Source organism: Bombus impatiens, unplaced genomic scaffold (genome assembly GCF_000188095.3).
Source record: "Bombus impatiens unplaced genomic scaffold, BIMP_2.2 scf_0537, whole genome shotgun sequence".
In the NCBI taxonomy this organism is placed as follows: domain Eukaryota; kingdom Metazoa; phylum Arthropoda; class Insecta; order Hymenoptera; family Apidae; genus Bombus; species Bombus impatiens.
Window position 1 is genome coordinate 147,843 of NT_176956.1, and position 27,352 is coordinate 175,194.

General features: G+C 38.6%; 1 protein-coding gene across 1 annotated transcript in view; it reads left to right on the forward strand.

The window, feature by feature from the left end:
* The window catches only part of LOC100747651 (beta-1,4-glucuronyltransferase 1), a 35,037-nt gene extending 17,754 nt beyond the window's left edge, over positions 1-17,283 (forward strand). The window contains exons 3-5 of the mRNA XM_003491236.4: positions 1-429; positions 760-940; positions 15,387-17,283. The exon at positions 1-429 is cut by the window's left edge and continues 9 nt beyond it. Of these exons, the coding sequence (XP_003491284.1) occupies positions 1-429; positions 760-940; positions 15,387-15,593 (817 nt within the window). The 3' untranslated portion in view covers positions 15,594-17,283. The remainder of the gene's footprint in view (positions 430-759; positions 941-15,386) is intronic.
* Positions 17,284-27,352: the final 10,069 nt, after the last annotated feature.

Sequence of the window (27,352 nt, forward strand, 5' to 3'; positions counted from 1 at the left end):
GGTTAGACCGCCGAAGAGGCAGCCGCGAGAATTCGAGCTGCCAGAGGTGGTAGATTGTGCCAAACCAGAGGGAACACTGAACGAGTTGATGAACGGGATTTCCAACGAGCAGACAAACTGGCGGATACGAAACGTCTATCCCCAGAACCACATGAGGAACCTGGCGAGGAAAAATTGCCAGTCAGATTACGTGTTCTTGACGGACGTAGATATCGTGCCGAGCTTTAATTTGACCGGCGCTCTGGACGAATTTCTGAGGACTGATACCTGTGATAAGTGCGCCTACGTGATACCGACGTACGAGCTGGACTCGCGCGTCAGATTTCCACAAAACAAGACGGAATTGGTTAGGCTAGCGAGAAAGGGACTGGCCAGGCCTTTCCATCAGAAGGTCTTCATCCACAATCAGTTTGCCACCAATTTTACCAGGTCAGTACTTTTCAATCATTTGTCTTTTAAGTCTTTCAATCGTTTGCAACTTTATCCATTAATTTTTTCTACTCTTCGAAAGTTTGCAAAGTTCGAAGAAAGTATAAAGGAATTGTTATCGGTATGCGTAATTTTTTGTTTCAAATTTTATGCAAAAGGTATTTTTCAAACGTTGAAAGTTTTCGCGGGATCGGACAGAGATACGAAAAGGACTATACATCGGCGTTAATCTTGCTAATATTTTTATTAGTTTTTACGTCTTTTGTTACTCTCTTCCTAAATAATAAATAATTTTATATATTTATAACGTGCATACTCTTGTTCGTTTAGGTGGATACTAGATACATCTGTGAATCATAAAAACTTTGGCAACGTAAAAACTGGCAAGGTGTACATCAGTCACGATGTGACGAACTTCGAATTCCTTTACGAACCATTTTACGTGGCAAAGGATATTGTCCCGGCTCATGACGAGAGGTTTATGGGTTACGGATATACCAGAAACACTCAGGTATGTATTCCTCGTGCTGCTCTTATTCTATTTTATGTATTTTTCTTTAGTCGATGACGCCATACTAGCGTGACGAATTATTAAGACATCGAACTTCAATTATGCAGCTGCAACTCGACCAAATAGTCATCGAGTATTAAATAGAATTTCGTTTGACGGTTCTAATTCTTTTACGATCAAATTTGTTTTTTGGCCTGAGAGAAAAATTATTTGCTCGTTACTTCATAAGAGCATAAGTCTATTTTTCCGGACAGTGTTTGGATAGCGCTTGGATAATGTTGCAAGCAAAGCATAGCACATTAAGACTCGAAACCAGTTTTTATCAACGATAAATACATTGCTCATTTAATTAATCAACAAGTTGCTAAAGTATAACGTTATTGTATATAGTAGAATGTTATTAATATTATGCGTATATGTAGCATCGAGCGTAAAAGAGCTAAAATATAAAGCGTGTAATTACTTCTGCGATTTTACTTTTTCGACGTCAAGGAAATTCGAAAAAGTATAAATTCGCGCATGAACCGAGCGATTATAAAACGTGATGAAATGATAATATAATATAAATTTATATTCGCACAACCGTCGTTATAGAGAGAATGACGATTAACGAGAATCGGAGGAATATTGGGAGGAAACTGATCGAGTACACGAGAGGCACACGCGATAGTTCGGGAGTATGAGCAACTCCCACGCGCCAAGGATATTAATCGAATTACATATTATCGTTGTAGGCGTTATCGCGCTATGGAGGCCCATTTTACAGTACAAGCATTATTCAATTTAAACTTGATACGTTTCCCGCCAAACGCTCGTATATCGAGCACGGACGTTGCTTACGTTTCAGTGTCCGGAAACGAGCTAATTCGTGTTCCAAATAACTTTCGTTGTTCGTTGATGTTTTAGAACGAGCATCGAGTAATTTGTTGAACTTAGGTCGACTGGAGACTCTTCCAATCTCCTCGAATAGTTTAGAAACGTGATTTTGATTGGATTCTAAATGACACGCTATCCTACTTATTATTTATAGCATTCAGATACTAATTTATTAGTTTCGAGAATAATAAGTTTCGTAGCATTGAGTGGTACTTTCATATGACTACAAAAATTTGGTACTATGATAGTGAAAAGTAGAATCTGATGGAAAAACGCTTCATTCGAAAGTTGGAGTATAGGCCATTTTTGTTGGAAAAATTGATAAATTTCATGTTTAGCCATTTTTAATCTGTATATAATGGTTTGTTTATTATTGAGGTGAGATTTACTACGCACGATTGAACTGTATATTAAAATATCATTGGTATGCTTTCTTCTGAAAACATTGGTATATTATATCAAAATGGAAAAGTACCGTATCTCTCAGTATTGTGCCGGTACCATACACACACACACTCACACGTACGCACAGTGCTGCTAGAGACTATGAATGACACGTTCTACGTGTTCTACGTTACGCTCAATGCATCGTAAAAAAAATTCGAGACTCGAACAAATCTTCTATGTCTCTCGTTCCTCGTACAGCAGTGGAATAAGGTCGCATAGGTCAGACGGCGTAGCAGTAGTATCTCGACCGATAAATCTTCCACTTTCTAGCACCATTACTCCACACTGATTTCCACGCGATTTCCCTTCTACAATAATTTTACACCGAATTCTAAATAAAAAATGTCTTTAAATTATTTTTCTGTCGTAAGCTTCCTTTTACAACATCCTTGCCTTTACCTTTAAGACGCGTAGGTATTCTCGTAACGCGATATCATCAGCGATCAACGGTGATAAACTAAACCGCAAAACCTAACGATACAAGAAAAGCCGTGAAAATGCATGTAGACACGCGTGATGCGTCCTACCAATAGGATAAAGTATCGAAGTTTTTCCAACGACGTCGACGTTCACGGAATGGTGCCGTTCGGGCTTGCCTCGGTGGAAATAACGAAATTCCATCGCGCGGCGAAAATCCGGACGGCGACCGTAGTTCGCCGTATTCGTAAAAGCAAGTATGCCGCAGCGACGGCAATAAAACGGGTATAAATCTACATGGCTACGTAACGTGGTAACACCGGCGCGAAACAGGCGTACACAGGCGCGAATGTAAGCTGGTGTACGGTTGCAAGCGTAACACGCTCTTCGTGCCGAGAACTACGTGCCCCGTACATTGGTATTCGCGTCTTCTCTGCGGTTCGTTCGCACAACATCCACTCCCCACGGAGGAATGAGAATGGATATCGTTCGCTTTTCCTACCCTCTTGTATTTCGTTGTACTTGAACCCACAGCCGCCCGCCTGTTCGTCTCTCACCTTCGTGATCCGATACAATCCTGTAGCGCTATTTTTTCGCCGAGCAACCAGTTTTCCTCGACCTTCGTGCTTCTCGGTTTGGCCCGTTTTGTCCTTTTCCTTCCTGCCTGTTTTGCCGTACCTATCTTGTCGCCATCCGTCGCCAAACGCATCGCACACCAACTTTTTTCACCTTTTTGTTCGGCACGCACGTTGTTTCGCCGCCACCGACCAGAGCAACACGTTTCCGTACGAACACCGAGATAAAATCGAATCGACTGCCACGGGTTTTTCGGGATCGGTGATCCGACATGAGACTCGTTGTATGTTGGGTTAGACAATTAGGTGGCTCGTGAATACGATCGATGGCAGTCTTTTAATAGAGTCGTTTAATAGAAATCGTTTCAATGAATGAATGAAGTAACGTTTTTGTTTATTCCGGTTCAATGGTATACCGGTTCAACAATATGTACAAATTAAACAAATATTTGATCAAATATTTCACATTAAATGATACTTTAAGTCGTCAAAGGCTAACGTTGCACTGACACATTTTAAGACCACAGGCGAGAAATATGATATGTCACATTTTTTGTTCTTCATATGAGAGCGATTAAATATCCAATACTTTGTCAACCAATCACGCATGAATTAAATTGTCTTTTTATTACATTTGGTTATGAAGTTCTCTTGAAGAATATTCACATCAAAAATATTAAAATCTCAGCTCTCTCGAAATATATCGATTTCACAAGTATCAATTATCACATTTTCCATATTAGATATTCACAAAACTTCGCGAATTTGTCATCTACCGCTAGAAGCTCGTATCTTCGAACCGTACAGCTGGTTCTGTTTCTTCCGAATTATGTGATTTTCGAGCACATTCTTTTAACTATCGAATAACACGGAGACGAAGAAATATTCAGAGTCAATTTTTGCATTGCATTTGCCAATCTTTGATCTCGCAAATTTACACAACAAACAAAGATTGCGTTCTGAATTATGCATCGGATTTTCAATCGGTATTTCTCACTCAAAGTCTGTGTTATCGATTCATCTTTATGAAAAATGAAAATCCAACAACGGAACATTTTACTCGCGACTCTTGTCCCAACAATACGATCGAATGCACACGCGAAGGAACAGCTCGTGAGCTATGCTTTTCAAAATATTGCACTCTAGCAACAAACGTCTCGTCGTCTCAATGAATTTCGAAGCGACTCGTTTCAATATTGATCTTTCGACGTTCATTTCGAAGATTGACTTTCGATCGGCTATGAAATTGATTGGACAGCGCGGAATTCCATAGCCGTGAGTGGCGAGACACGCGAGCGTGTCCATGGTACGGTCAGGCCGCGTGCAGGTAGCGCGATTCGAAGGAAAGGAAGATGCTGGTCTGCCTCGTTTGGTTCGCTCGTGCTCGTCGATTGAGCGATTACGTTGGCGCGAGTCTTCAATCAGGAAACAGTTCGGCTTCAATGGCACGATTCGACGATTCGAGTTCATTGAAAGTGAACGAAGCACGAAGTTATTTCCACGGGTCGAGGGAATCCCTCCCCTTCTCTCTCTCTCTCTCTCTTGACTTTCCTCTCTTTTTTTCTTTCTTTCTGTAGGTGTCTGGCGAATGAAATTTTGTGAAAAAAATTAACTATTAAAACCATATTAAAAGTTAATCGGGTTGATTCGTTGTTTTTAAACCCGAGGCGAGGCATTTTGTTCGCTTTTATGCATCCATTTCTCCAAGATATCCCTTTCCTCTTTTTTCTGTTTCCTGCTTATTAGTCGGATAAAATTGTCAGTTGAATGCCGGCTGCTATCGATATGTTGTAATTACCTCGATTCCGATAAAGACGTTACTGTCGACGATGAACCGTGCACGAGTATCTTCAGATACATCGATACAGATGGTCCAAGTATTTTCGAGCGAAGAACAGACGCGAATGAGAAAGACGCTCGTGAAAATTGAAGTTTAATGAAAGTTCTCGATGGAAATCGAATGTTCGATACTAATTATCAGAGTCCGACGTATTTAACGAAAGATTTATCGTGCTTGATAATTATAGATTGACTATAATAGTAATCGTACGCAATGGTTCTCGTTATTAGCAAGTTTTATTAGGGGAAAAATTGATTTCAATACGCTCCTTTCGTGTATGAATAACGCGCGTATATTATATAGAAGCTAACTTTGATGGATATTCGATTATTGTTGTTCAGTGAACGTACCAGATGCTTTAACCATCGTATTCGATAGATTTGAATGCTTTTGTTCGCAATTAGTTTCGTCACGAAAAATAGCTTATTGTTATCGTCATCGTGATCGTACGATGTTTATTAACTTCGATATAAATCATTGTTGATAAATAATAATTGCTTCCATCCTGAACGTATTCGTCACTGTCGTATTTCCTACGTATTACCCAGTGCGAGATCTGCTCTAATTATACACGGCCGTGATAATGACAGTAATGAATTCATGTATCGAAGAGTTTATCACAACGACCGTTTTGTGTATTTTATTATATTTAATCATTTCGATATTGTTGAGGTTATTCGATGTGTAAACAGAGAAGACTCGTGGATAAATCGTAAGGCAGAAAATATATTTAAATAGAAGTGTAATTAAAAGTAAGAATACAATTTGAGCTGGTGCAGATCCGCACGCTAGCTGTGTTACCCAATAACTAAAAACCCCGTCAATGTCGCCTGTCTACTGTTTATGGTCTGTCTTCGTCGCAGTCTTTTGTCTACACGCTGTCGATGGCTTCGGTGCTTGAGAAAACTAAAAAGACCAGATGTAGAGTTTTCTTAAAAGTGGTGACCACTTCAACAGATATACAATGTCGTTTGTAAGTGTCCAGACACTTTACTCGATTTGTAACAACGGTGTCTTAATTTGATCAAAATCTAAAAATTAACAATGAATTGATAATTGGCAATTTGGTATTTTCTACGGTCGCGGCAACAGCATATCAGTTTAGAAGAATTTTTTGAATATAATTCAACATCTACTAATTAAAGAACCGGAAGATAAAAAGCTTATCGAGTAATAAAATTAATGAACACAACGGGACTTCAATTATATTTCTCCGTCAAATTCTTCCATCACATTCATCCAAATTAATTATACATTCACGTCGAACCATAATGGATCAATTTATCCTCTTTTTCAATTATTCGATTCCATCAAGAATAGTCGCTTATATCTCCTTAACAGAGTTTACCGACAGAAATCCCCGCATTAAAATCACACGCAGAGATCTAAGCCCATCCATCGCGTCGAACCGGACGAAATGCAGGGGTTTCGCAGTCCGCTCTTCTGCCTGTGGTGGTTTTATTCATCGGCACACCTTCCGCCTGCAGGTTCGTTGATGTCGGTGGGAAATGTAAGATAAGTGTAGACACGTTACAGGGAGCCGCCTTATTCGCCAGGATTTATACCGACGTGCGATCGCATAAAACTCAATTACCAGATTTACTCGCCGGTTTCACTCGCCAGTTTCACTCGCCGGTTTTAGTCGCGTAGCTTCCACCCTCGCCGTTCTGCTAACCCGTTGAAAAATTATGCGTCGCTGTTTACCAAACTTCCCAGGTCCTACGAATGCACCGTCACGCGTGGCCCTAATGCGTGGCCTCCGTACGAACGCATTCATACGGGAAACTCTGACGAGGGAGGGTCGCGCCATTTCGAAAAAGAAAGAAAAAAATACATTTTCTGCTTCAACTTGAGTACATGGTCGTAGATCAACCAAATGGAGCTTTGCTACGGTTAAACGCAAGTTTTTCAGGCACATGCTACAAATTTCTAGCTTGGATTTGAATTATTACGTGGGCTTGCGTGGTTTGTGAGATGAGATGAGGTTTCTGTGAGGTCGGATTATGGGATATTTTTTTGGAATACGGTATAGAAGATGGGGGATATTGAACTTTACGTCTGATTGAAAGTAAACGATACTTAGATTTTTTGGAGTAGCACGGCCGACATGTTGCTACGTATTTCTTCTTTTTATCGCGTCAAAGATCCATTTTCAAAGCTCGCAACGAGAAACGATCATATGTTATCGTGGATATCGTTATTTTTATCTTCGTTTAAACGAACTTGTGAACCGACAGAAACATAATCCTCTAAACGCGGATAATGTCTTTATCCCCTCGTTAAATTTAGTCACCCGAATTCTAGGAACACAGGAATCGAATAAAGTGTGTCGAGTGGTAGCGTGGCATGTCATGATCGTAATGGACCGCGGTGGAAATGGTGGCCTCCGTCGATGCTGAACCGTGAAATTAACCCAAACACATTTCCCCAAGGCACACGCGATGTAAAACAACCCACGTTCGATCCTATTTCCTTTATATATCATCTGCGACAGACACGAGTGCTATAAAATTGCGATTTCCTGTCAAGGGCTATCGAACAACCCATAAACCTAAGATTGTTTCTTTGAAGATCGTTATCTTAGAAAGTCTTGCTTTTGATTTTTTTTTTATAAAATCTGATTTTTATATTATCTTCTAAAGCAGGGCACCGTTGACGATAGATATAGATAGTCGATAATCGATCGTTTTAAATGATAGATATTTCGAGGCTTAAATTTAAAGAACGTTGATTTAATGCTTTTGATATAAAATTGATGGAAGTAGTCGTAAAGCATTTCAATTTATACTCGAAGGTCGCGATTTTTTAAAAGTAAAACTCTGTTGCTCTCTCTGTACTTTTATATTTATACTTTATGGTTCTTTGAAGATTGAGTTCCAAGCTTGGCTAAGAGAAGTCGCATGTTATAAACCTGTTGAACTTTAGCAGCACTGCTTTCGTTCTTCGATGATTTAGAATATAAACCACGGCGTGTTTCATGACTATAAAATCACTCAAAGATTTTCGATTCTTATATGTTGTGGTCAATGCGATAAGGAACCAAGTGTTCCGTATCTGAGCTGTTGTTATTTCTATACTCAGAGATAGGATCACAATAATCATTATTTTATTCTTGTGATAAATCTATCACGCCGTTCTAAGCCGGAAAACCTTTATTGCACTTTCTTGCATGGACTAGGATAAAAAACAAAAGAACATCTTAAATCTATCGATTGATATCTAGGACTATCTTCTAGTTACTATTTCTTATAACTAACACATATGGATGACGAGCACGAATTCGCGTTGTCATTTTCAATATGAGATTTATAGATATCGAGAAATAATTTATCATGTTCTTCTCCAGAAAGAGAAAGACTATATTCCCTGGATAGAAGAGAGGCGGAAGTTTATTCTAGTTTCATAGCTATAGAATCAGCATAACAAAATATTTTATTATTCAAATATTGAACTCGGCATACGATAAAAGCAAATTTGTTTAAGTGTAGCTTATTATTACGTGGCTCCACTTTCAAATAAGTTCACGCGTTGTTTCTACATTCCCGTACAAAAGTCTCAGAGCATCTTCTATTTTTTCTATTTTTTGTATATTTGGCGTAGATTATGAATTTTCAATTGTACGCATTTTTTATTAGAAGTATCGATATATTAATAGCCTAAATTTCCTTTATCGTATAAAGCATTAAGTTAAATGAATTTTTATAACACAATCCATCGATAGCCTTCTCTAACGTTACAACAATTGTAGTAAATGTCCTGAGACTTTAAAGCTGGAATATCGGGTCTGTGTTAAGAATTGCAATTTTCAGTTTCGTAGCTATGAGATGCAGTGTATACTGAAACTAGATACACAGATTTCCAACTATAATAAAAGAATATATAAAAGGAAGATTATAGCTTTCATTTTCATTTCCTTTTTCTTTCATTTTTCCTTCTTCTAAAATATATTTCTTTTGCGCTTAATTACCTTCGTCATCAGCTGTAATTTCTTGAAAATTAGACGCATCGGCTGCACTTGCTCTGCAAATTCTTAATACTTGGGAGCAAAAGCGTAACAACGGGGAATTTCCTTCGTTTCGTCATCCGCATCCTTTCCCTTTAGACTAGAAATAATTTCGCCATGTTCCGCTTGATAATGTTACGCGCATCTCGTGCACACAGCCAACTAGTATACGCGCAAATACTTGTAAATAATCAGGATATTCGGTATTCCGTGAGCACGTGTGCTCGTGTGTGTGCGCGAAGGTTAATGATTAGTGCGAGAACACAAACCGCTTCGGCATTCTGTATTCCTCTTCGTAATGCAGAGATCCGGAGAGGAACAAGCAAAACCGAATGGGGTATGCCCTTAGTGGCCGTGCGAAAGAACGATTACCAGTTACGGAAATTGTGTAAATTTACATTAATACAGTGGCTGAATATCGTTTGAATATACTGCCACATGAAGCACACGCTGGTGGAAGTATGTGTTGAATTCCTTGAATAATTCCGTTTGCTTTTCAAAAGTTTTAGTGGCTTGTTCTAACCGCAATTTCGAATATTCAAAGCTTTGTTGGTTACGTTACGTGAGCGGGTAGGAATGAATAATTTGTTTGTTTGTAGAAAGGAAGGAAAATTCTTTTGTGAATCGTGCATGTTCGCAGTTAGGATATTGATAAATGTAAATATTTATCGTTTAAATAAAGGTTCGAGATTCGTAGTAAATAGTTTACGAAATGATATATTTTTAACATTCTAAAAAATACCATCTTCGTATAATATTTTTATGCTATTTTGGACATTTTAATTGATCTAAAAATGAAAGAATTTTATTCGCGAGCTTCATTTCCCCTTTTTATACAATTTTCATATCTCTACTTTACCCTTCTTTCTTTTTCTCTCTATCAATAGAATATACACATAAATCATATTAAATGCGAAAATTTCTAATACGATTTAATTTGGCCTTGCAAACAATAGTTAACAGCGTCATTTATTAGCCATTTATCGACAAATTATACTTTAATGTATCAATTCTGTACGATATTTGCTTTCTCCGGTTTGTCCAATTATACTTTTCCATATATTGATCGTTTTGAAAGAAAGATCTGACTTGTCGTCAAATTACGAAACGATCAATATATAGATAGTAATTGATTTGTTATTTTGCGTGTAATATTTGTGGGTTGGCGTTTTACGTATGTCACTTTTTTTTCGAAATGTTCTACGCAAAAGAAGAGAATTGTGCCGTTAACTCGTTACTACTAGATTAAGTCGAAACTTTCCTCGTCGTGTCATGTGAGTGTGGAATTATTTCAGACTCCGGTGACGCGGAAATGGGATTCTTCGATCAAAGCAAAGTGTCCAGTCTCGGTAATTAGGAAGATACGTCAACTCGTTATGTTGTTTAATGCAATCTGTGTTCTCTCGAAACTCGGCACAAACAGGTGCCCCATGAGTAGCTTGTGTTGCAAGAGCCAGAAATGTTTTATAGCGTGGCCGCAAGAATGTGTCCCGCGGGAATGCTGTAAAGGGAATTAATTCTCGTCCACTGACTAATTAAGACGAATAATCGTGTGTAATGCTCATTATGTGGGTAATTCAGTTTTACTAATCAACGAAGCAAGTGCCTACACCAAGGTCGAGGTTCGGGCATAATTCACCTTGACCATTGTACGCCATTAATATTTCCAGTCTCATACCGTTCTTATGACCTCTAGTCATCAGACTTCTCTGATTAAAGTTCATAATGTACCTAGAAATTCTGCTGATAATTTACTAAATTTCGTTAAGCGAACACATCGTTTTAATGTAGCAATCAAATTTAGTTTAACTGTACGATTTGACTTAATTCTTTAAATTTAATTTTAGATAATTTATTAATTCAATGAAGGAAAATGGGGCTATCGAAGATCTCAGAAGAAGTTCACTCTTGAATTCCTTACCTCGGAAGTTTTACTTTTATCGAAACTTTCAAATATTTAACGTAACGGAAATATAATAACGAATAAATATATAATATCGATAAGCATTCCAGAATTTTCCAAGAATTTATATTTCAGATTTCCTGGAGGTTAAAGCAATAAAAAAAGTAGACTTCCTAAAATTATTCAATCGAATGATATTTAATCTTACTTTGTTTAAGTTAATTAATTCTCATAGTTTATCCCATATCTCTCAATTGTTACCTATATTCTATAATTATATTAACGTTTGGCCCATAAATCGTTATCAGTTATTCGTAGAAAAATTTGTTAGCATTTATGGATGCGTCGATGAAGTTACATTTGGTTGATTGGACGATGACGTTTCGACGATGTCTCTCTGTTCTTACGATCAAAGTTGACGTGATTAATACAATTCTCATTTCGAAAACCATAGCACTATGTCATCCTGCCGCTGCGTACATATAATTATTCACTGGTTGTCTCCGAAACAGTGAACTGAAGATTAGACGCCGTCTATCAATTACTTTGGACGTCGTCAGAGGCGTTATTGGCGCGTTTCCGCTGTGCGGATCCTGCATTTCTCTACATTAATTACGACCATACCCACGTCGTGTGCGGTCTAATGAATCTCATTATATCATCCTTCTGGAGCCGTCTTCTTTTCATTATCTCCTTCGCGATTCGTTAAAATCTGTTTTGAAGAACTATTTGCATAGAACGATACTTTTCTTCGCGATGCATTATGCAACTTTTGAAATCTTTTGTAATTATGAATTATTAATTTCTAGCTTTTTAAAGATACTTTTCAAAAATACTGTTGAACGATGCAGTTTACAGCGTGACATGAGAAAAGTCTGTCGTCAATTGTTTCCTTGGACGAAACAGATTAGAACTTGAAGATGTGAAACGATACCTTTTGTATCGTCAGTTTGAATATGATTACGACCTAGATCTTCAGCTTATTGTTAGTTACAAACTAAATTTAATGCTATGGAACCCAGATTATATCTGAACTAATCATGATAATACTCTGTTCGAATAATCGAATAACTTTCTTTTTACCATTTATTGTAAACTATGTTATAAGTATTAATAATTTCAAGTTTTATACTTGCAGTATTATTTATAATTTTGAACGCACTTTTAACCCTGTTATCACCTACGATCACAATTATTTTCCAAACACATCTCTCTCTCTAAAAAAAAAAAAAAATATCTGACCAAACTTGCTAGACAAAGAAGTTAATTACCTTAAGACCTATACCGATCGATAGATTCGCATATGTATGTTACATTTGGTTATTGAAAATTACTTTGTATATGTATTACAATAGCACAATTTCGTATTGCTCGGTACGTTTGTACAGCTATAACTTTCGTACAATTACGAATCAAACGTCGAAACAGCTACAATATCATTTCCGTCTTGATAATCACAACGTGTCTACCAGCTTTACGTGCAGCTGTCACGTATGACTCGCCATTGTTACGTATGATTATTCACGAAGACGCATCTATACTGGAGAAGAGAAATGCCGGATCCCGTCTGTTAGGTCTGTCTGACCTGTCTCAGTTGGCGGACCGAGGGCGAGATTGCCAGCCGTGTTCTCTTCCTCCTTACTATTCCTGTTGCTGTAATGTCGGAAACACCGTGTTTCCCGTGGGAATGTCACTGTTCGAGCGATATCTACGGCACATTTTCTCAAACTTTCGCCGTGATTTCCACGCCACAATGCAAAAAACTTACGAAACGCACTAAGCGGAAGAAACTATGGGGCAATATAATTTTAGCTTTAGCCAGCCATTGTGTAGCTACGTTTCCATAGTATTTCTCTTGTGTATGGTGCATGCAGCAGGCGTAAAACTACTTTTTCAATTTCACGAAGAAGTTAAAAACGCGCGAGAACAAGAAGCGCAACGAATTGTTTCCGACAAATATCTTGGTAACGTTTATTTTACGTTCCAGTTTAAGAGCGCTGAATTTGTGCAACATTTAGGTAGATATTTGACGTGCTATTGAAACTGCTGATTTTATTATTTATATATTTTGGATATACGGTCAGTCAGTGTAAACAAGTATTTGTAGATCTATCTTCTATCAGCAGTGACGTATAAAGCATAACAAAAATTAGATCAACGTTAATTACAACGAATATATGGACTAAGCATTTGGAACTCTTACAGTTTATAGGTAACTGATTTTTTAATACTTTACATCGACAAGAAGTTTCAAAGCTGTGGGTGTCTTGTGATCATAATCCTTTCTTTCCTAATATCTCTCCATAATTCCTTATTTAAAACATGTTTTAACGAAACGATCTATATAGTATCTAAATAGTCTAGAGTAAGGACAAGAAAGGATGTTCCATTTGAAGCGAAGTTTAGTTTTATTTTAACAAGCAATATTCAATGCAAAAACTGACTACGATGTCTTCGTACCTCTTATTCCAACACTCGGCTCACAACTTCTGTCTTCCCAGATCAAAAAATGCTGACCCTCGACCCTCGCACCCTTTTCCCACTCCTTTACTCATTCAGCTTTGACGTCACCAAGGCATACACTCTTACTTACACTCTCTCTCTCTTTCTCTCTTCCCCAGCACTCTTACGATTCTTAGTTTATACCTTAAATTTACAACTTATACTATCTCGAGAAAACTCCAACTTAAATATGTGATAGACCAAGCGTACCAGGCATGTAAATGAATGAAACCGGAATTTTTCATACAGACCTGATATACCCCTTTCTTTTCTTTTTTGATATTACATGGATTTATACTTTTGTGTCGTCTAAAATATTCGGCTTACCGTGAATCTAACTATCGACGGTTTGGATAACCCGACTGTCATGAACAGTCTTTGAGTAAAGGAAAACCATAAATTCGAATTTCGGTCCAGCAAACCGACCGAATTCGTTCTCTTTCGCATGCTTGCATACACGCTTCTATCGCATATGTTTTAATATATTTACGCGGAATATGTTTCTTCTACTTTATTTTAAAATATACGATCCTAAAATTGGATTTCGGATGCCTGTAACGAGATATTCCATGTAACAATTCTAAATGAGCCCTGTGGTCTTCACGTATCACTTACGTTGAGGTTGACTGACAGAAGAACGAGTGGATGAATTTGTAACAGAAAAATACATTGAAATAAATAAAGGTATAAGTATAATGTATACCGATCCAGATCCTCGCTCTTACAGTGTTACAATACGATAGAAGCGATAGGGAGGACGTTCATATATTTACAGCAAAGGATATTACCAAAAAAGTTAACCTTGTAGCTCTAGCTAAAGGCTACAAGAAACAGCAATAGAAATCTACTTGTAGCTCCTTTGTTTCTCGACCTTGTAACCCAAAACATAATTTATATTCAATAATACACAGAATGGACCTCTCCTTATTTAGAATATTTTTTTGTTTCACTAAATTCACACAAAGGATATAACCTAGCAAACACGAAGATGGTACCCCGCTGGGGGTAGCCACCCACACGATAATCAAACAGCCAAAAAATTCTACCAAATGTCCAAATCGGACAAATTGTGAATGTAAACAACTAAATAAAAAAAAAAAAACTAAATTCTATTCTCTTCGTAACTGCGGTCTCCAGGTCACGGATATGCAACAGTAAAGATGTAGAGTTTTTCTTGAAGTAATTAATTCAACAACTTACAAAGAATACAAATTTCGACATCGTATGTTCGTTACTTGTAAATAAAATTCCGTTTAAATTTACGATACCGTACAAAGCTGAGGTACTTGGATACAAATCACGTTTGTATTCAATATCATTCTATCCTTGATGCGCTTGTAAAATGTTGGAATATTTCTTTCAAAAGGACGCTTACGAAAATGTTTTATGACGGTGAGCCACAAAGATACTCGAAAACTTACAGCGACATTTTATGGAAGTATTACATGTGTTATATGAAACATTTAAAAAATTTGTTGGCATTAAGTACGCAGGAGTTACAAGATTTTCATTGAAAAGGATACATTCAACCGTCTGTTATCCATTTGCTTTGATAAATCTCAATATTTAGAGGAGCTTTCTTTAGCATCTATTTGTTTGTTTAACGCGCTTGCTAAATACTAATTTTTTAAGTGTATAATAGCGCTAGCTAGTAGTGTATCTCGCTAAAGCGTTAATGAAATTTCGCTAACAATCGAAATTTCACACGTGCATTATATTCGTCAGACTTTTCTATCACGAGTCCTCAGACTCTGGAACTCGATAAGTTTCAAATCTCCAAGAAAAGTTTCCGAAACTTATTTTCCGAAGCTCTGTCGATATCAACGACGACAAAATGTCAGAAACTTGTTACCTTTAAAGAATGATTTCTCTTTTCTGGCTAGGTGTACGAGATGTACGTGGCCGGATACCAATTCAAGGTTCTCTCTCCAGTATTCACGGGTCACTGGGGTCTACAGACAAGAAAGACCAGACCAGCTTGGCGCGAACGACAGAACAGTGCCAACAGGAAGCACTTCGAGACGTTTAAGAAGGAAGTTTTCGCCCGTTACATGCGCGATCCTTTGAAGATGATGAAGAACCCTCACTGACGAAAAGTTCGTCGAAGGTTTCGCTAATTTATTAGCGAGATCTTGATCGCCGTCCTTTTTATTCGTCGCGCGAGGCTCTCACTGAACCAATCGGGACAACCTTCAGCGTCTTTGTCTCAAGGACGATGCTGGGCTCTAATTGCTCTACCTGACACGGTGCCATAAGGTTTAAGTTTTTAAACGGACGAACAATTTCATCGACCGTGTCAACGATTCAATTAGGAACGTATCGATCGATTGCTGTATTTTTCACTGTAACCGAGATCAGATCGTTTTCTATATATTTTGTATCGTATCATGAACTTCGAACAATCAGTGAACTTGTATATCGAGATTTTAGTATTAAATACTGGAAGACGAACAGTTTGAAAAACGTCTGTCTGCGTTGTTGCGCGCAAACATCCGGTGGGACACGTTTAATTAGAGGTCCTTTTGCATAATAATTTACCGACTAAGAATATTAATAAATTGACAGGTCACAAGTAGTAGATTATAGACTCGAGTTTGACAACTTTGCAATTTTACATCACGTAGAATAATCATACGGCGTGTAGTTTCTTAAACTTATTTGTACAGTTGAATTTCTTACATTACGAAAATTGTTACCGCCACAAGAGAGAGTTTATTTGTTCTGGTAACTTGTGACTTGTAAAATTTCACTAATAACTAGTTCAATCGTGCAAAGCGAGCCGAGAAATTGATCCATCCATTGTGTAGCGAGTCTCATGGCCTTTTTAACCTTTCACGGGCCTTGAAAAATGAAGAGATTTGTCGTCTTGAAAATGATGCTTTTACTTAATGTGTCGTTATTCGATCGTTATTCAAAGCGACCTTATCAACTATCTCGAACCTTCCTGCTATCCCGGGGAATTTCGCGTGTTCCTTGTACGTTAAAGGATCGCTTTAATAGCCCTTCATATTCCGTTGTCGTTATCGACAAAATAATCAATTACTGGGTGATCATCCGTATCCGACGTTTCCTGCTTGCAAAGAGTTTGATGTTCCCGTATGATTCCAGTCCATTAAACTTCGCGTTTGTGAATTTTCAAGTTATATACCAGCCGTTGTAACGTCGAAAATGGAAAGTGGTCTACCTTCGCCTGAATTTATTAAAATACGTGCGATCTTTTCGTTTAAATTGCACGCTAACGACTTTTCTAAACCGTTAAAAATCTCCCTTTTCAGGTAAAACGACGGTTAACGAGGCAGGATTAATATCGATCTCGAACTTATCCGATTCTGTGTTCTTAATACTTCTATACAGAAATCGGAGCTAACCCACGAACAGTCTTTGCCTCTGCAACGTTTCAAGCTATCAAAGTTCGATATACGTATCGTTCACGCGATATTTCACACGTTGGACAGAAATTCCCGCTTTGTATCATGCGCATATGGTTGTTAAAGTCATAGCCCGAAAGCTTTCGTTTTCGAATAGTATTTTCCTCGTTCCCGTTTGATATCTCCGCTGGTCATTCCGGTAATATCCGTCCCGGTAAATCGGTGACATATCACGTGTATATAGATCGTCTCAAGCTGGAGAGAAATTGAGACCCGTGCTGTCTTTCTGTCGGCTCGAAGGAGAAACATTGGTACAGTCCGGTGTACAGGTCATACGTCAAGTTGCGTCGACAACTTCTAATCCTGCATATACAGCGGCTCACGAAAGTATTTGAATATTTAGCTAAAAAATTGCTATATACAGGATGGTTGGTAACTGGTGGTACAAGCGGAAAGGGGCTGATTCTATGCGAAAAAAGAAGTCGAAAATATAGAATAAAAATTTAAAAATTTGAAAATTTAAATATTTAAATATTTAAAAGTTTAAAAATTTAAAAATTTAAAAATTTAAAAATTTAAAAATTTAAAAATTTAAAAATTTAAAAATTTAAAAATTTAAAAATTTAAAAATTTAAAAATTTAAAAATTTAAAAATTTAAAAATTTAAAAATTTAAAAATTTAAAAATTTAAAAATTTAAAAATTTAAAAATTTAAAAATTTAAAAATTTAAAAATTTAAAAATTTAAAAATTTAAAAATTTAAAAATTTAAAAATTTAAAAATTTAAAAATTTAAAAATTTAAAAATTTAAAAATTTAAAAATTTAAAAATTTAAAAATTTAAAAATTTAAAAATTTAAAAATTTAAAAATTTAAAAATTTAAAAATTTAAAAATTTAAAAATTTAAAAATTTAAAAATTTAAAAATTTAAAAATTTAAAAATTTAAAAATTTAAAAATTTAAAAATTTAAAAATTTAAAAATTTAAAAATTTAAAAATTTAAAAATTTAAAAATTTAAAAATTTAAAAATTTAAAAATTTAAAAATTTAAAAATTTAAATATTCAAAAATTTAAAAATTTTTTAAATTAAAAAAGTAACGTCAATCGAGACAACGATCTACAGTGAGATCCGTTATAACGAGACGTGATAAAGTGCACGCGTACCGAGCGAAAATTCAAAGTCGATTTTCTCGAAAACAAAGCCTCGAACGAAAAATTGTTATTCTATATTTTCGACTTCTTTTTTCGCGTAGAATCACCCCCTCTCCGCTTGTACCACCAGTTACCATCCACCCTGTATATTGTATGTATTATACAAAATATTTTATGATTGCATTAACGCTCTAACGAGAATCTGATAATGTGCATAGAAATTGCAAGATATTTGTTACGTTAACACATATTTATAATAAAAGATGAGTAGTCACACCTTAAGTACGTGACAAGTGTTAAATACGATCCCAATAAATATCGCGATTTATTGATATAATAGATAATTGGTAGTTTTCGATACTTTTGCGATCTCCGTGAAATACATATTTGCGCCAAACATCTTGCAGCTTCTGTGTAAATTATCAGATTTCTTTCAAACTTTATCGATATGATCGCTGTAGTCGGGCTTCGTTACAGTGCTGACGAAATTTCAAAATATTTCGTATAACACACGTAATATATTGACGTAAAATCTTTCTACAAATACACTTTCCTGAGCCATTGTACATCGCACCGTATAAACGTCGTAGGTAAGGATAATAACGAAATGGTTTTGGGCCATGATCGATCGATTTTGCAACATACGATAGACCAGACTAAGACAATTGACACGATCGATGCTAGTCCAGGGCTTAAGGTGTTTGTCATAGGTATACGTCAGTAAGTTCCACGTAAACGAGCATCTGTTTGGGAACTTGTCGCGAAGAAGAACACTATTTATTATTAAGATCAAAGTATTTTCACTTTATTCAAGACACGTAATATGATTGATATTAATTATGTTACTTAATGCTACATATCGATTCAACAATGTCCATTTTCTATTCACGGAATCACTTCAGTAGCGAAAGCACTTAGCAAACCTCACCAATGGCACCAAAACGCACTACCCTGTGACCAGAAAAATGCGAGGGAACGTCAGTTAAGGAACAAAGCATTTGGATGGAAGTAGATTCGAATTGTTCGAATACAACATCGAATTACCATTTAAATTAAAAGAAAATAAGGATAAACGTAGCGTGTCTCAATCGCCGGTGAAAGATGCGAATGACAAACAGCTTAAACGAGTCGGTGTAACGATTGGATCGTGTTAATCGCGTTATCGAAAAGTATAAAGGATTGAAAAAAGGTGAAAGGAATGACAGAGAAACGTAACGAAGGAAAGGAACACGAAGGATCCCTTAGGTGAACGTGAAATATTTGCAAGAACAGCGAAATTTACGCGTGTGTTCGTTGTCGTTGCGAATATTTCGTATTTGTTTGTGTCGAAGAGAAGAATCCTTAAAGGGAGGAGAATGAGAATAAGGACGAAGGAAAAAGAAGAAAAAAAGAAGGAAAGAAGGAAAAGGAAAGGAGTCGGCGTGTGGAGATGCAGGGTAGGGCAATCAAGTAGCCGTGATGAGCGTCGAGGGGTTGGTGGCGTACTTCTGGGTGCTTCCGGTTCACCGGTTCGTCCTAAACGAAACTAAGCTCGCTTGCTGCTTCCACTCACGGATTGCCAGAGTCATCAGAGACTGCCATGCGGGATCGCGGAATAAATATCTGCCGGTGAGTTTCGCGGCACGTACACGGTGCACGAACGGGGAAACGAGGCCGTAGATCTTAAGCGAACGTACCTCGTTAGCTATCTGTGATTTAAGAGTTTTAAGTTCGACGGATCGATCTCGGCTGAAAAGGAAGAGCCGCGAAAGCTTTTCAAGTGCGCGTTCGAAGAGTCACGGAGAACGATGTCTCGTTATATTCGAGGCACGATATTGTCAGAGAAAGAAACGGAATTGTATAATTGTCATATATATATCGACATGTATATTAACAAAATTACGAAAAGATTGCTATCAACGAATTTCTTAATCGATCGACCGTTTGATAGTGTAAAATAGGAAAGAATTCGAAATGAATGTTAGAAAATAATGATCTGTTTATTGTCAAGGTTTCCTACATTTTTGGTATCATATACGAACATACGTACATATTGAATTTCTCGTAGAAAATAAATATTATTCGTAATTGACAGAATTGTTGATAATAGGAAGACAGCTCCACTTTACGGTAATTCGAGTAAACTAACAAAAGTCAATTCAGAATCGATGAAAATCAAATCGTTCTTCGGAACGTGTTATACATTTTTGCACTTTAGAATACGAGATTTATACCTGCCTTTTTCTTACGATAAATTCACTTTAAAAATGAAACGTTGGAACTGCCTTCTTATTGTTGCAAATCCCTCGATTATAGTTACTATATTTCGCAAGCTTTTCGAATCCTCCTCAGACTACGCCGTTAAAAGGTTAGAAGTTCGTGAAACAAATCTTCGTTTTTCGGTTCTTGCGATCCTCGCTGACGACTCGAAAATGAAATTACGCGGTACTCGTAAGGGAGTGACGCTAATGGAAGTCGCAAGCTCCGATTTCATTTTTGAATTATTTATACAGCCGCGGCTGTTACCGTTCCGATATCGTCGTATGCGCATCCTCGATCAAAAAGCATACATGCAAGCGAAATACAAACGAGATCGACGCGTGATCTATTCGAAAGACCGCGACATCGCGGCGAACGAGAAAGTGCAGTGAAAGATCTTTTTATCCGGTTCTTCGGTGATGCTATTGTCACTTATCACGCGACATTCCAATGTTATGGAATTATCGTTCATCCCAAGTTTCCCGAAACGAGAATACGGAGGAAAAAGAGACAAAGCGAGATTTTGATAGAACTATTCGCATTCACGCCTTTTCGAATCCTATTCAGCTCCCTTCCCTTCCCGTTGTCTCGTCTCAACAGCAAGAACATTGCTCAACGATTCGTCGCTAGTAAACCGATTTGTGTAATTTATGGAACATTTTATGACACAGAGTTATTGTATATTATAATGTTTTTACGAATACGTGTAAACCGCCAAAATGATTGTAACACGAGATGATTACTGTTAAAAGGTGAGGCACAATAAATCAGTACGAAGCATGGATATGAAATATTCTCTTCAATGCATTTCGATATCGACCAATTACAAGCGTATTCGATGAAAAATCGTTTCTCCACTCGAATGACAGTCGTTGTATATAAAATGTGTTTTATTACATAGCTGGGGACAGATGTAAAATAACTAAAAATATCGTAAGCGGACGAAAAGGACATTTATAAACAATATCGTTATATCGTAGAAAATCATTTTGTACGATATATCGTATATGTCTGATACAAGATTATTTTAATGCATAGAAATCTTAGAAAGAAAGCTCGAACTTCAAGCAGAAAAGAAACGACTACAAGTTGCAAGTATGATATTCGTTTATTTTCGCAGAACTTGATCTATGCTTGATAACGTGTTCGCGAATAATTCTTTCGCCTATAGTTGGGAAACTAGAACGGCTTGAAAAAGGACAAGCAATTAAATACAGGGTGTCGAGGTGCGCTTACGATACGCGGATTATTTTCCGATGGTAACTGGCAAACTTCGACACCAACTCGATGTAACTTCGAAGCGAAAACTTTGTAATCGCTCGGTATATTGGTTTCGAGGCAAGTGTTTTCAGTGAAGGTGGTATGTAAACTTTTCAAAGAATGTGCTTTATTACATTTTTTTCGTCGCTTCTTTCTCGTGCTGCATCCAGGGTACACCGTGAGACCGCGCTTATCGAAACGCGAAGAATGTCTACGGATATCGATAAGGTATCGCGTCTCTTCGTGCTCCGAGGTGATGAACAGTCGAGGGACGTAACGTCTCTTTATTATTTTCGAACGCGAAAGAATATCCTGGTAATTCGGTTCCATTTTTTCTTCTATAGACAATGGATCGTTACTGCGTTAATTCGTTAAAAAAACGAATCTTTTCTTATCCTTTATGGTTTCGAACGATTACCTTTATCGGCTATTTAACACGATAAGAATGAGAAATTCGCAATGAACTCATTCGCTTTTCATTTCTAGATTTACTTCGTTTTCTACAAGTGTCCTAATACTTATAAACGGAGGTGATTGATCGATCGATTTGCCTTTCTCTATCGGCTTATAGAAAATCATTTGTCACACTCTTTATCGCTTATTTCTTAATCCAGAACATTTTCTATAAGCTCGCAATTTATACGTACAATTATTAACTTCGTAATTGTTTCTTTCTAATCCTCCTTTATTTCTATCGAGTTCATTCGATCGTTAATCTTCATCGTAATGCTCCTTCTTCGATCGAACTAAGTACGTATACCATATATTATAGCAAGAAGCAGACATTTCGATTTCAATTCTTGCAACGAGACAAATAGGAACACGTTGTGATGTCAGACTATTTTCGAGGAAATTGTCATAATGCCGGGTAATCCGATTTTGTTCCGTGCCAATATCGAACGACACGAACGCGGGACGACAATAGTTTGTTGTAACCAAACTCCGCACTTAACGTATTTCACAGAGGTACTGCGGTCGAACCGATACGATCGATTCTGTTGCGATTACCAAGTCCTGTTACCTGCATCTCCAATCCGTAAACGATAAGCGGATTTTTCTATACGTTTTGTTTTACACAACACCTTGTTTTTACATAAGACACAGAGGAATTTGTTTTTACTCACACACGTTTATGATAATGTAGATTCGACGTCTGTTGCCTATTATAAGTTACTTCCTACTTTTTCTTTTTGTTTTTTTGCAATGTATATATAAAACTTTCTAAATTCCAAAGTGATTCATTTTATAAATTGAGGGTTCTTCGAAGCAAAAAAATTAGATTGCAAGAAACGAATCTCGAGGAAAGGGCTTTCCGTCCTAATCTCTAACTTTTCATATTTTTATAGCTCGATGATTTAATTCGATATCGATATCTTGGTAAATTCTCAGTTAGCTTGACAAAAGCTTGACAAAGAGAAACTCTCACCCTTGTAGGATAACGCGATGGAGGGGGATGGCGGTCAGACGGCCTAGAACTGTCCCAAGGGACCGCGACTAGAAGGGGGATAGCGCTAGGGGCAATGGCCCCCCTAACGCCAAATTCAACAGTCGGGGAATTGTTAGTACTGGCTCGAACAAGAGGACGCGGGAAGGGGGTGCGACAGAAGATAATTCATAAGAGGTTCCTGGAGCACTGCTGTCATTTGCGTAGGATGGTCATCGTGGAGTTTTAGGAGTCCGACACTACTCTGCTGTTACCGATTACTAGCAGTAGCGGAGTGTTCATGAGGATTTCTCCACGTGCAAGAAAAAAAAAAAAAAGAAAAAGAAGTTTAAAAAAAGCTCACAATTATACATATAACTGCAAGGAAAAACGATATCCGTGTCTGTGTAACAGGCTTTTGTTATACTTTTATCGAAGGAAAAGTGACACTATTTTTTACGTTCGATTTACCCCGTTCACGTTTTTTAAACGTTCCGGCGCTGTCACATCTATCGATAGCGAATGAAACCGACCGATTAAGATTTAGCAACGAACCAGTAATCGCGTGTACGCTTGCAGAACGATCAGCGACATTCATCGCCATTGAATCGGCACGACGATCCGCAGGCTCCGATAACGCAAAATCGAATGAAACCAAACCGCGGCTACGCGGATCATACCAGAATGCGAGCGGACCATACTTCTGTCGTTCCCGTTGTTCCCACGGTTTCCGTCGCTTTGTGCAATTTCGGCTTGCTTTGCCGCTTTCACCGGGCTTTGCCAAGCGAAACGAACGCCGTACCGGTTACGGTTCCGTTTTGCCGCGCGTCGCGTTGCTCGTTTTGCGACTCGTGCCACAGGATCGACGTGTTTCGTGGGAACATGAAATAGGAAACACGAGACGAAGATGTCGCGAGTGGCTGTAGGTGTAGACGTCGTCGTCGTCGTCCCAGGATCAGACTAATTCTATCTAATCTCGAATAATCTTCGCTAATCTTGTGCAATCTAGCGACAGCTTCGTAGGGCGACGACGTTGCAATAGGTTCGTTTTCAATTAGAGAGAGTTTGATGGCGTCTACGTTCGATCGACCAAAACTCGACCGACTGAGAGAAAGGCTGAAAGCGCGATCGAATCGCAGCGAATCTGTCGACGAAACAAATTGCGGGCATTGTCGAAAGAAAAATTATCGCAAGAGTGGAATACTTGTAAACTTTGCGTGCTATCGACACAGACACATAGTCTATGCTCGCGAGCATTCAACAAGTACGATAATCGCACCAAGCCCGTACACACGCCGTATATGGTGTACGATCTTAACATCGAGGCATCTGCATAATTCCTCGTTAGTTCGAGTCACAGGAAATCTGCCGAGTTCGTTAGACTGAATCGAAGCGGGTTGGTCGGATGGCAAGCTTTCACGAAGACGAATGTTGCCAAGGGTGCAACAATTGACCGTGTAATCGCGGTTTCCTATCTTATCTCGGTACATCCTCTAATATTAATCTGGAAAGTGCTCCTCCGAACCGTGCAATAATGGGCTTTGTTCGTGCAGCGGAATCAACGGCGACGGGAAGGGCATTCAACGATCCTCCGAGGAATATGCCTGTCTGGATTTTCAGAATTTTTCCTCCCAGACTCAAAGGAAACAGCGCACCGCTGTCGCTGGAATCGTCGGTCGATCGATTCGTCGTCGGGAACGACCCGCTTTCAAACGGAACGTCGATCTTCCGTTCCGACGAAAACTGCGCGCGCGACAAACCGAGCTCTTCCTCCGCGTCGACATTTTCCGCTGACAAATGGAACTGATCCATTTAATCGTTCTAAACGCTGTCCCTTTGAACGTGGCACGCGTTCATCCGCCATTCACGTCTTACGAACGTGAAACTTCCGTCTAAACGTTGAACGGTCTGACAAGCTGTTTCTGGTGTTTGCATATGTATGCGCGCGGGGAATATAATTCTGATTAAAAATTAGCTTTAAAGTATCACACGGTAAACGAAGATCAGAGGAGAAGTGTTCTGGTTATTCAAAGTTGCTGAGAAATTAATTAAACGAATTCTCCGATATATATATACACGTATGTGATTTAATAAATTAAATCTGAGGAAGAAAGGACAGTATCGATGCGCGCGTATTTTTCACAGAAAAACTTGAAAAACGTTGCTTCGTGAAATTAGCCGCGCGGCAGCATACAGAGAGAATGGACGTAGCGCATTCCGCAAAACGGAAGCGATCGATTCCGTATGACAAGCGTTCGTTTCAATCTATTCGGGTCGGAATTTTCGTGAGACTTGGTGGAATTCGTTATTTCATCGGGGAGGCGTGCGAAATTCGTCGAAAAGTTGCCGCGATGGAAGGAAAACATGATCTGCGTGCACAAACAATTCTGTCAACGAATTTAATTTCATCGCGATGTAAATTTGTATCCGTTCGGTCGAACGAAGAGAAAAGGATTCAATTAAAATGGAATACTGCTGGCAGCGACGCGTGGAATGTTTTTCGAAAAGGCTGAAAAATACGAACCTGATGACTACTCGCCTCCAGTCTTCTCGTTTCCGAGCGGCAAAAAAACTTTCCGACTTTTATTTCTTTCCATAGCTGTGAAATCTATGAACGTATGTACGAAATATTTTCAAACTCTGTGGAACGATATCTTGATACCTGTTCGATCGTTTTACAATTTTTTTTAGATCAAATATCCTATTAATAAAATAATACATTTTACAACGGACAAACGAAGAAGACAGATACACCGATAATTTTCCTACTTACTAGTATCGCTCTGTTAACTCGATAATTTCCCAGACGACTTTATACAATCAGCGCATCACGCTACATCAAAATATACGACGGAACGTTTGAAACGGACGATGAAAAAAATGATCTCATCCGAAAAGTTAGAGATATTTCATCGCAGTTAAACGTTCACGTTTAATAACGCAGCGAATCTGTAGACTAAAATAAGTTCCCTATATCGTCTGGTCCGCGCCACAGTGTCTCAAGAAGTATAAAAAATATTAAAAAGAGCTCTGTTAAGAACCGGCCCCTCTCCACGGTAAGACAAGGTAAGAGAAAGCATCGTTTACGGGAGTTTCGAGGTTTCCTTTGAAACGCAGCAGATCCCGGCACGGTTGTTACGAATAATACCTCCGTAACGTCTTGTCCAACGTTCTAGGATTCCAATTGTTAAGCCCCATGCCAGTGAGCTCGTCGGGAACGAAGAATAGCAAAGAGACGAGAAGAGGTGGTGAGCACAATGCTCGGTTTCGTCGGTCGGATTCGACCAGAGCCGAGGTTCGTTTCGCTCCGTCAGACGGCGAACATCGACGACGAATAGCGAGGAATCTCAGCGAACCATTTAATGTCAGCCATGACGAACGTCTTTCGAGGAATTGCCAGGACGAATATTCACGACACGGAACTTCCCACTTTACCACGACCTCCAACTTTGAATTAAGGTTCTAATCCGAGTTTCACGAACCATCGCGAGACTATCGGTCGCGTGATCGGGATGCCCTCGTGTTTAGGGCCGAGTCCATTAACCGTGAACTTTCCAAGATGGGACGTTTAATGATCCACGGACGAACCGGTGTCGCAGGTTTTGTGGAACCGAGAGGAACTTGGCGGAGGCGGCGCGCAAGCTTCCATACCGCGACTTGTTGCCTGCATAATGGAACTCCTTTCGTCTGGTACTTGAGAAACGACGATGATAATCGAAACGTACCACGTTTCTTTCTAAACGTATTGTTTTTCGTTAAACGAATTTACTCGATCGTTTGTTATCCCTAACGTCGAAATGAATCTCTCGTTTTACGTTGTCTGGCCAACGAACGTTTCACCAAGGATCGCTGGCCGACATTCTATTACCGTGAAACTCGTAGCATTCGAACGTAGCGCGCATAGAGTTCGCTCGAACGCACCGGGAAGCAAGCTGACGATCCGAAACCATGATCGGTCGATCGGCGATGCGGTTAAAGCAATTGCGGATTCCGGCGGTGGTCGCCGCCTTACCTAATAATTTAAGGGATCATCGCTTCTCCGCTCGCTCCGTTCCACCTTGGTATTTGTCTTTCGGTCGATTTCGGAGAAATTAATCTTGGCCATCCACCCTGTCTACCTGCTCCGCCGTCCTTTCTTACATCCAACACACCCCTCTCTCATCCATCCGTATTCTTTCGTTCCACCGATTCACGGTCGTCTCGTTCTTTTGTCTAACGATTTCCGTTTTCATCGTAGGCGGCTGCTCGTCATCCGCTCAGTCTGCTTCGATGTGGAAAGACCGCGTCCTTTTCTTTCCCGGCTTTCGAGTGTCAAATATTTGCGAAGCCCGGAGCTCGGCACGATCGTTCTCGAGATTACACGGGAATGCGGGTGATCAAAAGTTCGTCGTCGACGTGTAGAAAGGG